Consider the following 14395-nt stretch of genomic DNA (forward strand, 5'->3'; position numbering starts at 1 on the left):
TCAGTATCTCACACTAAAATCTATGTTTTATTGCTAAGGTTGGAGATACGCAATTGTGTGTTGCATAAGCAATCACCATTGTGCTGATAATTACTATTATTTTGATATCGTTAGTACAGACCAGCTGATCTGAAAATCCTTGTGTGCTGGGCCCCCTGCAGATGCACAGCATCGATCCAAAGCTCTTCCCCACCTTGAGGACTATGCAGGGACAGTATCTGTGCACAGTCTGCTGACAGATGGGAAACAGCACCCTAAACCCCACCAGCATCAGGGTGACTTTTGCCAGAAGTTAGAAACCTCGATGCCAGTTATGGATTGGAGAAAAATGTTCTGCCAGAAAGATCAGTGCCACAGTCTCCACGTGAGGCTGCCGTCCTTCTCCCAGCACTCTATGTCCTTTCATCTCAGTGGGATCCAGGCAATTAAAAAAAAATCAGGTACCGAGGATTAATTCCAAGCTTCCCCACAAGTCATGTGCACAGCCTGAGCCTGGTCTCCACTTTCTTCTGGTTCTCAGGGGTGCTCTGTGTGCTCCTGTCTTTTCTCGTGAGTCAGTGTTTTTGCAGATAATTGCACTGACATGACCAAAGAATGTTTCTTTTTTTTTTCTTTAGAGTTAGTTTTAAGTCCTGATTCATGAAAATGTGTGTTCAGCTGAAGTGATTCGTCTTTCCCTGATGGGAAAATACAAGCAGATAAGCCTGACTCACTGTCTCCACTGCAGTTAAGGTGAATAATCGCACCTGGACAAATTCTGCTGTCTTCATTTACCATATGGTAATCCACAGTGACCCCCCAAGTCTGCGCTGTGCTAGGTGCTGTACAAACACAGCATGCAGACATTGTGCTGAACACAGATCAATCACTGTCCCATCCTCTTTTCCTCTTCCTACAACCTTCAAACTGTTAGTTGGTGTCCCAAATCCACCAGGAGCCTTTTGTCACTACCGTAACCCCAAGAATCAATAAATAAGGTGTCCCAAATCCACCAGGAGCCTTTCATCCCTACCGTAACCCCAAGAATCAATAAATAAGGCAAAGGAAGGAAGGAAGGAAGAGCAGAGAAAACCATGACAGTTGTGCTGGGACAGCGGCAAGGACTGGGAGAGAAGATGACAGTGGGACTGTGGATCTGTTTCAGTTTCCCTGCCCAGGGTGGAAGGTGCCCGCAGTCTTTTCCCCTCGCTTACCTCTCCAGCAGGAATCCCGAGGCTGATGTTTTTCACAGCCACGATGCGTTTGTGAGGAAGGTGGTAGATCTTTGTGAGATTCTGGAGCTGCACCACGTCAAAGTCAGCTTTGCCAGACTCTACCCGATTCCTCTCTGCCTGGACATCCCCGTCCTCTTCAGCTGTGGGTGGCAGGAGCGACGCTTTGCCATGCACTCTGTCAAACAGGAACCTGCGGGGAGGTCAGAGAGGGCCTTACCCTCTGGCAAGAGGACAGCAGTGGGCCTGTGTGCTTGGGATGGATACTGCATGAGATCCCAGATTCCTACGTGAGATCCCAGGGCATGCAAGAAGTACTCAGATATACAGACAGTTTCTATTCTCTCCTGATGTTTGCTCCATTTAGGGAATTAAAAAATCCAGCATTCTCTTTCTGCCTATTTTTGTTCTCCTTTTCAGCAACTGTTCTGAGCTGGAGCAGGTCCTGCACTGTGGACACACTCATAATGCAGGTGACAGGACTGTTCTCGCTCCTCCCTGTGTGCACGCAAGCCAGAGGAGATGGGGAGATCCAAAGAGAGGAGGTTGTCTGTGGACTGACTGCTCTTACCAACCAGCTGAACATCAGCCACCAAACCCAGAGCCCTGAAACGAGGGCCACAGTCTCAGCCAGCAAGGAAGGACTACTGAGGGACTCCAGTAACCTATTCCTCTGTTAGTTGATACTCTAATTACTGGTAGGTACCGGGACTGCTGCCAGAGAAAACTTACTCCGTGTTTGCAAAGTGTCTTGGAAATTTATGAGCTTCATAATTGACAGTGATGGTGCAAGAGCCCAGAATTAAACCACTGAGCGCTGGCTTGGTCTGTTTTCATTGCGAGACTCCAGATGTTACTTACTCTAGTGTTTTGTTCCAGACTCTCTGAATCATCCTGTCATGAACTGTAAGACGAATGGCAAAAAACACGGTGCCCTGGATAAACATGGCAAACAGCTTGGATGTAGTCTTGTCCAGCTCAAAGGTTTTGTCAGGGTAGTCCACTCCATAGGCTTTTAAGAAGCCCAGCAGCGCCTGATCCTGCGACAGTTCAATCAAGCCATAGCCAAAGCAAAATTGTGGGAACAGAAGGAACACATGCCTTAAGTTTTCAGTGAGATCACGCAAGCCCTGAAAAAAACCAAAAAGCAGCACAGTCAGTCACTGTTTTTATTCATGGAATAAATTCATAGGTTTTACTGTGGGACTGAAGTGTAACAATTACATTGGGATTTGCTTGTGTCTCGGAGCAGAGATAAATTGAGAGCAAAGAGCTCTGGAGACAGCTCGTTTCACAGGCACAAGGTCAGAAAAGTCAACAGGCAGCTCTGAGGTTGTGATCACCCATAGTAAACAGCAGCCAGTTCCCCACGCAGTCCCTCATCGCTGCTCCAGCCGCCTCACCTGCGCCTGCAGCAGCCCAAACCCCACCGTGAGCCAGAGCTGAACCCTGCCTCTGAGCTGCACAGCGCCTCCCCAAACCGCACAGCTGCCAGACCAGCCCACTCCCCCGGAGCACTGTCCTCTCTCTTTCCCTTGGACAAACATCTCCACAAAACAAGAGATTTGGCTTTAATAGATTTAATAAATTTTCCAATTAATTCATGGCAAAACAGCCCAGTGTGCAGTCTCACACCTAAGAACTCTCATACACAGAGATTTGGTACATTTCTAGCAGACGAAAGGATTAGCGCACACAGCAAAGAGGAGAGGCAGTAAATTAGCATGGAAAGAAACTGACTCCCTGCCACCGGGGCACAGAGGGATTGAAGACGATCATAATTGCACATCCCTAAAATCCAGGGGGTTGCTAAACAAGCAGTGTCCAGCTAGGGAGAAAAATCCAACCCAGCTATTGTTTTACAACAACTGCCCTTTCTAAAAAAAGAAAACTAAATGTAAGGTATACATTTTATCCCCGTGATTCCCAGGGATATCTCAGTTTAAGAGAAGACTTTACTTCAGGGAATCATCACTGTCTCTGAGCCATTTTTCATCCTTGCAGGGAGAAGATGATTGCATTACAGATCTAGATGACAGACAGCTGGTGCTGGGCTTAATACAGCACGTGTCAGACTCAGGGCAATGACATCTAGTTGTCACCCTCCACAGTTTGTGCTGCAAGAACTTAGCAATGGCTTGAAGTCCCCATCAACTTTGTATCAAACATTTACACCCACCTTTCTCTGCATGGGCAGTTTTCTACCTCTCTTTTTGTATTTTCCCCTCTGTCACCATCCTTTCCTTCTTTGGTGGGGGTGCAGATTTACAGACAAGCAAGACTCGTATTTGAGTCCTGTCCCGTCTATAGGGAACAGTCCTGCAACTAGTGTCCTCTGCTTGGTCTACTTCAGATATCTTGAAACCAGCTAGCTGATCAAAGCCACCAAACTCAACACGAAGCCTCTGGTTGTTTCACCGAGGGTTTAGGATTAGTAGGGTACCTACCTGGTCCGTGGCCTTCTCCTGGGAGAGCAGAAATACAACCGAGTGAGTAATGATGGTATTGATGCCAAAGAACAAGTTGACGCAGACATAAACGATGAAGGCCATTCCTGTTTCTTTGAAAAACCCAGCCAGCAGGTACATCCATGAAAACGTTGCATATCTATAAATTGCCAACAGTGCAGAGAAAACTACAGTAACTCAAAGTGCGATTGAAAACAAACAACTAAAGACCTCACACAACGTAACAGTGCTGTTTTGGCATGTGACTAGATTTCCATATTACAGGAGCTTAAAGAAGGAGAATTGCCTTTGTATCTGTTAGAATTTGGAGAAAAAGTTTATGATACATACTTTAAACATGGAGCCTCAACTAGAAAGCCCACACACTGGGCCTGGAGGATTCAAAGCCAGGAGACTTTTTTTTTCTTCTGTTTTTGAAATGCTTCTATATCTTGAATTTTGCAATCGTTCAGTAAGCATCTGCTTACAGCTTGGGCTGTCACTGTGACCTTGAATATTTCATACCCTCATATAGAGTTTGCTTTGAATAAAGCAGGCATGACAACGGTAGTTTAGCTCACTGCTCCTGGAAGGAGCAACTAGTCACCATTTGTAAAGTGCACGTTGAAGAAAAAAGCCCACGTATTCCTCCCTTGGATCTCAAATTGCAGCAGCCTGCAATATCCCGTTCCTCACTCTGTGCAATGATGCTTAAATAACTAAGCTCCACACCTACCCAAACAGTAACAGCAGAAGAAATACTGCCAGTAAGTTGTTGTTGTTGCAGAAAGCTGGTATCTGGAAGGATGAAATAACTCCTATTGAGAGCCCAATAGGGACCATAAAAAGTACCTGCAAAATGATATTAAAAAGATGTTATTAGGACGATAGTTCTTAAACATTTTTCTAGAACTATGCAGAAGCAACAATGTCAGGTCTGACTCTGGTCCCACAAGTCCATCTTGGGTTTTCTAAGGGGTGTCAGCACTCCTGAGACTTTTGGGAGTCTTGCAAATGAATTCCCACAAAGCCACTCTGAATAGGCTAAGCCTCAACATCCAGGGCTGTGGGCAGAAAGTGCCTTAAAAAAATGTTGTGAATGAAAAATACCCCTTTGGGTTTTTAGCCTTGCAGTCAGAGCACTTCATTGTGCCCTGTAAATCTAGTCTTTATAATGTTGAGTCAAGCCAGGAACCTACCTCTGCCTTGAGAGGATCCTCTCTTCCCCAGCTTTGGGATTTAACAGAATTTACTGGCAGGGATTCACTGAGAAATATCAAGTTGCTGGGAGTGCTGGATTAGTTTCAGCCCGCTGAATACTGATTGTGGCAAGCACTCTGGGGACTTTTCCACAGGCTGGTTTACAAACATGCAGTGCTGGAGAGAGGGCCTGGATCAGGGAAGCAGACACAGGCCTGCCCCATCCTTACCCCTGCGCTGCGACTCAGGGCTGCTCGGCCAAGCCAGGCTGCAGCCACGCTGCCTTCAGACCCCTTCCAAGCCCCTCCTGGCAGGCAGGAGATACTTGTGCTGTTGCCTAATCATCCCAGCCCCTATAAACAGGCTGTTCAGTGGTGAGCACAGTACTGTTAGGACTGCTTAGTTAACGTGCATTGGTGTTACCAAAGCACCTAGAAGCTTAGGCTGTGCTCTGTGGGAAGGGTTGAGGCTCACATTCCCCAAGGGATTTCAGCCCTTAGCCCTCACTCCATCAAAGGGGGCCGGCCACAAATGCCCTTGAAGATTTCGTGTTTTCAGGAACTGTTGATATCACTGGGATTTTAGGCACTAGCAGAACTGCATCTACAGAAATCTGTTGGATACGTGGAGCCGATCGCCATTACAGCATAGCTGGCAATGCCAAAGCTCACGAGCAGAGATAGTCTGCACTTGCAGATCTCTGTGGGAGGGTTTGACACTGTGCACTGAAGGTAATTCATAAGACACAAAGCACTTTAGTCTACAGATACTGTGCATATTTATTCTCTTAGCCCAGCGATGCTTTCCAGCAGTGCTATTAACCCTCTTTACCATGTGGAAACTTAACTTCAGGGAGAACAAGGGCATGCCTATGCCACGTAATGCAGCACAATGCTGGAGAGCTCAACTGTCTATAGGAACAAGGTGGTAAATCTGTACAGCGCAGTGCAGCACTGTAGAAAGGAACTTGCTCAGGTCCTGGAAGGCATATAGCTGCATTAGTAGCTTTCCTTGGCTTAAAAACCTTTATAATATATAATCTTAAAGAGAGCACTTAACCCAGCCATGGATTTTTGCCCCACAGGGGAGTGTCAGCTGTGAGATGTCTGCTAATGCCATACCCCATACTCCCAGGGTTTCCGGAATGGCTGTAGCCTGAAGCCCCAAAGCCTTACCCCAGACGCGTAAAGCCTGCATGACAAATAATCTAGCCCTGCAAGCTAACAGAAAAGCAGCTAGCTGCTTGGATGTTAAAATTGAAATCAAGCCGTGGCCTGTTGTGTGTTGCTCTCATATAAATGTGCTGAGTGTTTTGCATACACTCGTGAGAGAAGGAATGCCTTCGCTTAGCAAAATCCAGTGTTGCGCTTCACATTTAATAGTCTTCAATGCCTTGGAGAACAATTACTACATAACACTCTTGGTAGTAATAATATCAAGTCTAGGCAACCAACTTTAAATAAAGAACTTTTTTTCCCCTGCTGTGTAATGCTACTCTTGGTGCATTTAGAAATGTGAATTATTTACCAGATCATAAATGAAGTTAGTCACCCAATAGCTTGTCATCCCAATGCCTGAAATATGCTGCAGTTGTTTGGCTTTGGTTTGATGTTCTTTTACCACGTAGAGCACAAAGCTTGCCGTTGTGATAGAGTAGCCAACCAAAACAGACATCGAAACTATGATGTCGAGTAAGCTGTTGAGCCTGGGGAGAAAGCAGAGAAAGATGTATGTGGCGAGTCAAAGCGGCAGATTTCCCTCATTGCAGAGGCATTGATTAGAGCTGAGAAGCAAAGAGGTCTTGATTCTGCACCAGCACCTCTTGCTGATGGTAATTACACCTAGCAAAAAGGACCCACAGCACTGAGTCATAACACCATACCATAGCATTGATTGGAAAGGACACAGGGAAATTTATGTAATTATTATTATCGTGCCAAAGCACAAAAATGTGTGATGCTGTAACTGTGACCTCCAGATCTATATGGGATCCTGCAAAGAAACCCTAACAGGAATCAGCAGCTCTGATGGGAAGAGGATGCTATTCATGCGTAGAGGGAATGAAGACAAGGAAGAGAGCAGTTTCATCATTTAGAGAAGGATATTCAGTAATTTAGGCTGGTTTATGGTTTCCAAGAAGCTGGTTTGCTCCTTTTCAAGCTAAACAATTCAGGCATCAGCCAAATGAATCTTCTTACATTACTTGTTCTTGACTCTGTCCTCCAGGATATGGGTGAGCTGATAAGAAAATACCTACAAAAACAAAAAGAACAGAAATTGAAAATGCAGCTAACTTAAAGCTTCCTTGACCAGTTTCTGATATCGACAGTAACACAGAAAACTGAGTAGAAAAGAAAAGCAGATCAAAAGCTGGGTTTTGCTCTGTCATCTTGGTGTGATCTTGGGCAGGATTTTGAGCATCCTCATTTTTCCCACGACTTCACTTCGATGCACGGAAGTTCTAGAATTCAAACCCTAGGCCTTGTTTCTGCATCTATCTGGCTGATAGTATCACTCACTTCAGTGAGGGCACTCCCACACCTAAAATTAGGCACATGCTTGTGGGTCCGTGTATTTTAGGTTGAATTCCTCAACACTGACAAACTCAAAACTGATTAGTATGTCTCATTTTAAAGCTGCTTTCTCAATATGGGCATCTGTTGAGGTGCTAGCATAAACCCAAGTAAGCTAAGGCTTTTTCGTTCCCAGTTTGGCAATGAGTTAATCCTGAACTATTCTGTTTTATGCAGCTAGGGGGAGGGGGGAAATAAGGATCATTTTGTCCAAAGGAACTAGCAAAAATCTAGTTACTGCATTTGTAAGGCCAGTGTGATGTTTTCCAAAAAGAACCCTTAAAAATGGGTTTGTGTCAGGCACAGGCTGCAAGAGAGACATCTTCTGCTCAAGTGCAGATATCTTCAGAAGATTTAGTTTAAGTACTTCTTTACCAAGGAGAAGACCTAGCTCAAAATATACAAGTATTGCTCATCACAGTGCATTTGCTTTGTTTGGAGGCAATTTGTGACTATAAAAACAGAGTTTTCTAAGAAAGGGAGGAACCGGGCAGTGCTCTGGTGGGCCAGTTCCAACCTCCAGCGAAGGTCTCTGCCTTGGTTCCACCAAGATGACAGACCAATCTCTAAGACTGTAGCACCTAAGAAAGGGTTTAGGCTAAGATGTTTATGTGCCTAAAACCAAGGTTCTCAATCAGTGTTTAGACACCTAAGTAAATGCCTCAGTTCTCAGGGAGTGCTGGAGGATCTCCAGCTGCTATTAAATCCAGAGAGATTTGCCAGAACATGCCATCTCTGAAATTTAAGCTCCTTACAGCCAGGTGCCTGCCTTTCAGCAGTTATACGAGGAAGAACTATTCTGGGCTATTTTCCCTAAGAATGACCACTCTGACATGGGCACCAGAAAGGAGGAGACTAGGGGTTTAGCTGACCAAACGCTGTACTGAACAAATATATTTGAAAGGGAAGATTTCATAGGATGTTCATTTTGGAGGGGAAAAAACCCTCAGTCTTGTCATCAGTGAGAGAAATGGAATTAAAATCTTGGGCTGCTGATAAAGCCACACAAACAGCCAGGGAATGTTTCCCTTCTCTAAAAGAGAGACAGAGAAAGAAAGATACCGTCTGTCTAATCTGTTAATACTTCACTATAAAGCCATTTTCCTTTACTGGAGCTTAGGCTAGAAGTCAAAATTTCCATTTCAATGCTTTCTCTTTTTTGTTGGTTGGGATTGAGAGAAGAGAAAGCACAATATACATAAGTCAAAAGCTATTATGACTTGCTTAGTGACGGGGTAAAAAGCTTTTTATGTATTTTTTTAAATATACGCAGTCTAAGTCAAACCTCTAACGTGGGACTGGCACCTCTTTCAAACTGCTGAAATAGCAACACACTTTTATCTGGCCATTTCAATGGTTCTTAAACTGTCATTTATTCGTCACAACAACAAATAGATTTAGCTGCCAGGAACATACCACGCAGAACGTCTGTTCAATTGTATTTCAAACTGGATTTACACTACCCCAGGGGAGCTATCCTAGTCCATTCATTTTATTTCCCCCATTCTATGGCTTGGATCATTAGTGGGAAGTGGAGAATTATCTGTCTGGTCATTTACTACTAAGCATTTCTGTCCAAAAACACATAAGCAGCAGGACAGATGGAATAAAAACTGCTGCTATTCTTTCCCACTGAAAATTGTTATTTTGCTGGTATAAAACTTTCCCTGTGAAAACTTTCTGACTGTTCACACGAGCTTCCTGCCTTTGCTCTTGCTACAGCATGTGTTGGGAATACAGAGACAGGGCAAGAAGCTTCACTGCTTAATAATTCAGCTGCTCTGGGATGTTCCTGCCGCTGGAAGCGCCTGGCTCAGGTCTCCTCTCTCCGCACCCGGGCAGAGGCTGCAGCTTTGTGATATGCTTTTGCAGCACACACTGAAGAGCTTGAACCTTCTGACCTGGAGGGCATGCTGCAAATCTCAAAGGCTCGAGCCAGTGGGTATTTTAGGATGGCGGTGGGGACGAGGCACTGGTTTCACTTGTTGTGAGCTGAGCTTGTTGTGAGGGGAGTTGCAGTGCATCGATATGAGGAGGTGGGAAGACAGACATGCTGTTTTGACTTGTAATCAGCATTCTGCTGTTTCTTTAATTCATGGCATGACACTCAAAGCTTCAGACCAGATGCCTTTTCCATTATAGTTCAGTTCAGACACTTCAGTGAGGAATAATCTTATGAGCAAAGAGACACTGTCACCTATTGCACTGTCACCTGGAACAGCAGGGCTCTGAGGTGAGGGGGGCTAGGCATGACCAGGACATGGCTGGAAGGGCACCATTTGTCAAAGAAAATCAATCAGTAGGGCATTTCTGCACACAATTGCTACTCTCGTCAGATCCCATAAATCTCTGTATAAGATTTCTCAAAATGGCATCAACATAAATCTTTCTCTTCTCCCCGCACCACCTCCACCTCTAGAGACAGGCAGACATACACAGATATATTTGTGCCCATGCCACACCCTTAATGTAAAGGGTTTAAACCATATATGGCTAAACCATGATAGAATTTATCAGCAGGAAATTGCGTTGCTGCATTACATTACCGAGGTGAAGCTACGAGAACTGATAACCCCAGATGGGCTACTAACACTCCTTGGAATCTGTGTATGTCATGTGTCAGAAGAAAAATATAGCTGAAAATTATGTTTCTCACTTAATCTCACTCTCTCTCATTCTCAAACACAAACATACACATACCCACACATCCTGAGTTGCTCTCAGCGGAAGGGTGACATATTAAAATTTACTAATCTAAACCACCCCCAGAGATGACCTAAAGTAGCCTTTCTATGCATAACTAATGGACACCTATCAAGAGACAGCTATTTCAGTACCATGATGAGAAGTAATAAATCAAATAGCAACCACTGGCATTTTTTTGGATGAAGGAAGTGTTTTATGTAGGAGCTGGGGTCCTCCCTGCCCAGCTCCCCTGAGTCTCTGACTAAGACAAATGAAATAAGTGATTTATTCATGCTTTTCAATTCCATTTTTAAAGCAGTTGCATAATTGGGAATAAAGAAATGGCCTCACTGAAGTCAAAGTAAGTGTTGTCATTGATTTCAACAGAACCAGGATATTCCCCCCAAAGGGGAGAAATTATCTGCTCATGTAAAGGGACACTTACCATATCTGGAAGTCTCATTTTTTGGCAAGTTAGCTCGAAGAATGAAGTTGTTCAAGCTGTTGAGATAGGCTGGAAGGCTGTGATAACCTTCAGGATTATACCACACCTGCACACAATTGAGAAATTGAAACAATTTGGGAGAGAAATTGTTACTGATAACACCTTTGGTTTGTTCAGCTTGCACAAATGAATCATTCCATGGTTGTTATCTGAAGTCATAAGCTCGACAAGTCAAAGTCCAATGATTAAACCACATCAAGTACTGAATGAGTATAAAAGCACATTTCACTTTCAGCACAAGCTGTCCCATCAGCTTCATTTACTTTCTGGGAGAGAAGAAAGAAGCACTAGCTTGGATATGTGACATAAATGTACAGAAAATTGGTTTCTTCTCTGTAATAATTTGCTCAGATCTGATGAACACCAGTGGTGGGGACTTCCCAAAGAAGGCTAAGCAGTCAAATGTCTAACACCCCTTGAAAGCCAGAGGGGGAAAGGTTGCTTTAGGGCAAAAAATAGCCAGTTGTCACCTTCTCATTCAGCAACAGCCCTTCCCTCCCCATGATAACTTTTCTTACCTATACTACAATAAACCCTGAGGACTGAGGGGAAAAAATCAGATCACAGGACATGCACTTTGAGGCAATTTACCTTCACCTACTTCAGGCACAACCCACAGCACCCACTTTGGAGGTGTAAGTTACCTACCAAAGGGCAGAGAGCTTAGGCTATTAAAGTTAGAAGCTTAAACACAGCCCACAGCATCCACTTTTGCATATTCCCATGTCCTGCGTGCTCAGTGATTTCATTCTCCTTGCCCTAGCAGAGCAAGGACTGGATTCTGCCCTGCTTCCAACACTACTGAGGTTTCCAGGTATTAAATCTGATGTGATAAGCAGATAGCTATAGCTTTCAGATCTAAGGTGAAGCTGTAAGATTGGAGGGGTGGAAACATCTGCACATTCATTATATGAGCTCTGAGTATTAGTGAAACAAACCCTGTGATTCCCTTTTATTGGAGCCATTTCTGAAAACAGCACTGCTCTTGCAGGAGCACTCTCCTGGTAGTAGGTTTTGCAATGAGGATCTTGTCAACAAACTTGCGTTTCCCTGCTACCTCAGATTTCAGCCTTGGTACTTCTAACGCTGATGTGTTACAACATTTTCACTGAGCAGAAACAGAGAAATGAGTATGTCAGAATGCACCAGCCCTAGTTAAGGTATATACATTCTCTCATGAGATAAAGGTGCTAGTAATTGATCTTTTCACCTCTGTATAATAAAATTATGACAGCAGAAAAATTGTCTCCTGCTAGCAAGAGAAGTCAGACCAATAAAGAGGAATGGGGAGAGAAAAGGAAATGAACTGCAAGTCATCTCTCCCATGCCAAGCTGCAGTTTTCAGAGGGTTTCGCTTTATTTTCTGAAACATCCCTCAACTCAGCATCACTTCTCCTGGTCCCACACTTCCCATGCTAGGACGAGCAGATGAAGGTTAGTTACCTTAGTCAACGTTCTGTTGGGGGGCACTGGCCTGATATCGAACTGCAGATCTGTGGTCAAAGGCAGCCCAAAACTCCAGCCACCATACCTGAGGGAAAACCAGAGGGAAATGCATTGCTACCCTCATTCAAAAGCTTTAATGCCTTTGGCTGGTGCATGTTAGCATGCCACTGTCAACCCAGTTGATTCTAGCTTGACTTAAAAGAACTCATCCCAGTACGTAGTGCGTGCCCAAGCCAACACTGCTGCAGGAGCCCTTATTTGGGGGGAAAAAGGGAAACAGAAACTTGGCAGTACTATCACAAAACTGTGCTGAAAGCCTCCATTTGAGAAACATTTTGGAGCAGTGTGAACTCCTAACCCGCTTGCTTACCACACTGGAATAAGATGACTGCTTCTTACCCAGAAGATGAGCAGCTCAGTTTAAATCAATGGCAGATGAACATATTCCTTGACAACCTTAATGACAGGCTATTTTTGCCCCAAGACAGGCTGCGTGGCTGTGCTGCAGAGTCCAGACACACTAATAGCTCTAACAGCCCCATGGTGCAAGAAAACGTTCAGCCTCTAATTTCACTGGAACGGATGCACTTGTTTAAGTGAAGCACACACTGAGACTCTTCAGAGAATCAAACCTGGAGGAACGTCTTTCCCCAGGGTTTACTTCATGACAGGCTGTGTCAGATTTTCCTCTTTTTAAACATTTGAGTCAGACAAAGGCTTGGCTGCGGATCCAGCCATCGATCCATCAACGTAACAGGTGATTGACAAGTTATCCCTAGGCTATCTCTGCTGTGATCAAGCAGAGCACTTGCATGAATTTTTAACTCCATGATTGCAGGACATTTTACATCCTTTCACCAGATTCACAGAGACCATGAGCAGAGAGGCCCTTCTAAACCCCTACTGCACTGTGACCTCTTCAAGCACAGTGGATATGAGAGGCGGCTCCCAGTGCAATTCAGAGGAGGAGGACTGGAGATTCATGCTGTACCGTTTTTGCAGGAAGTCTTTGGTAGTTGCCAGAATGTAGGTCTCCACATTGTGCCCTGTAAGGTTATACAGTGTCCGTGTGGAGAAGGTCCTTCTGTGAGGGGGAGTGTAGTTCGTCTGTGGACATGTCTGAGCAGAGACAAACAAACAAAAATGTTAGCGTCTGTATTTTAACTAAAAACTAGCATGTGAGGACAAGATTGAAAGCTGGCGGTGGCAACATTCTGGTCCTGGGACTGATTCCTACAGAAGCTGATGATTCGCAAATCAGGGTGCAAAGACATGCAGCATGCATCCCTGCATGCTGTCCTGAACATATTTAGTGAGTTGCTTAAAAACAACCTTTCCTTAAATCTACACTTCAGTTCTACTGACATCAGTGAGACCTTGAAATGTGCTTCATGCTACGTAGGAAGATTTTTGCTGAATTAAGGCTGATCCTACTCAGCAGAGCATCAGAGTGACTGCACAGACAAATGCAGAGGGCAAAACAACTCACGGAGCAAAAAACTCCATGGCGGCCTCAAACTCTCATCTTGCATTTCACAGCAGCTACACACTACGTTTCTGCTTTACTGTCAGTCATTGGGAATATTTTCCAGAGCTTCAGAGAAACCCTGTATTAGTCCTGAATATATAATTTAACATGCTGAGGGTCAAAGTCACATCGACTGTTTCATAAGGTTGAAGTGTCCTACCAGACAGCGTGCTGGCTGCTTCTTTCAGCTCATCCATAACAAAAACCCTGGCCTCCCCCATTGTGTAGCTGCTCATAACTTTTCATCAGAATACACAAAATAGCTTCTGTCATGCTGAGGAACACCTGCCTGCCCCTGCTAGAGGTGAGAATCAGCTTTGAACATTATCCTGACTTACTGGAGAAACGATGCCAATACTTTTAATGATGTGAAATTAATTGTATGTCCAGAAAAATGCATAATATAGCTCCATTTTAAGAAATGACTAGAAACATTCAATTAAGTACATACTTTATCTTACAAATGGCATCATGCTGCACCAGGAGTCTGATTTCCTACTGGAAAAAAGCTGGACAGGTGAACAGCACTGGAGGAAGGAGAGCTCAACTTCAAACTGGACTGTAAAATTGTAACATCCTTGGGGCAGAATCTACCTTTTTCCCATGTGCATGTAAAGACACTAAGCCCAGCAGTGCCCATATCTGGTTCTGTATGTACCACCATAACGCAAATTAATATTATTAATCATCACTATTTATAATACGGAGCAGAGTAAAAGCAGATGGATCTAGACTTTGCATAAAATTAAATTCTGAAGAGCAAACAGCAATAATAGCTGTGCTTTCATATAATAACAGTG

The 14395-nt window shown here is 44.2% G+C and overlaps 1 protein-coding gene across 1 annotated transcript in view; it reads right to left on the reverse strand.

Moving 5' to 3' along the window:
- ABCA12 (ATP binding cassette subfamily A member 12) overlaps positions 1–14395 on the reverse strand; it is a 113852-nt gene that overhangs the window by 6888 nt on the left and 92569 nt on the right. Inside the window, exons 39-47 of the mRNA XM_074829975.1 lie at positions 13059–13186; positions 12065–12152; positions 10562–10667; positions 7057–7111; positions 6386–6563; positions 4395–4510; positions 3659–3818; positions 2073–2341; positions 1194–1404 (exon numbers count right to left, since the gene is read on the reverse strand). Coding sequence (XP_074686076.1) covers positions 1194–1404; positions 2073–2341; positions 3659–3818; positions 4395–4510; positions 6386–6563; positions 7057–7111; positions 10562–10667; positions 12065–12152; positions 13059–13186 — 1311 coding nt within the window. The remainder of the gene's footprint in view (positions 1–1193; positions 1405–2072; positions 2342–3658; positions 3819–4394; positions 4511–6385; positions 6564–7056; positions 7112–10561; positions 10668–12064; positions 12153–13058; positions 13187–14395) is intronic.

Source organism: Strix aluco, chromosome 6, assembly GCF_031877795.1.
Source record: "Strix aluco isolate bStrAlu1 chromosome 6, bStrAlu1.hap1, whole genome shotgun sequence".
NCBI lineage: Eukaryota > Metazoa > Chordata > Aves > Strigiformes > Strigidae > Strix > Strix aluco.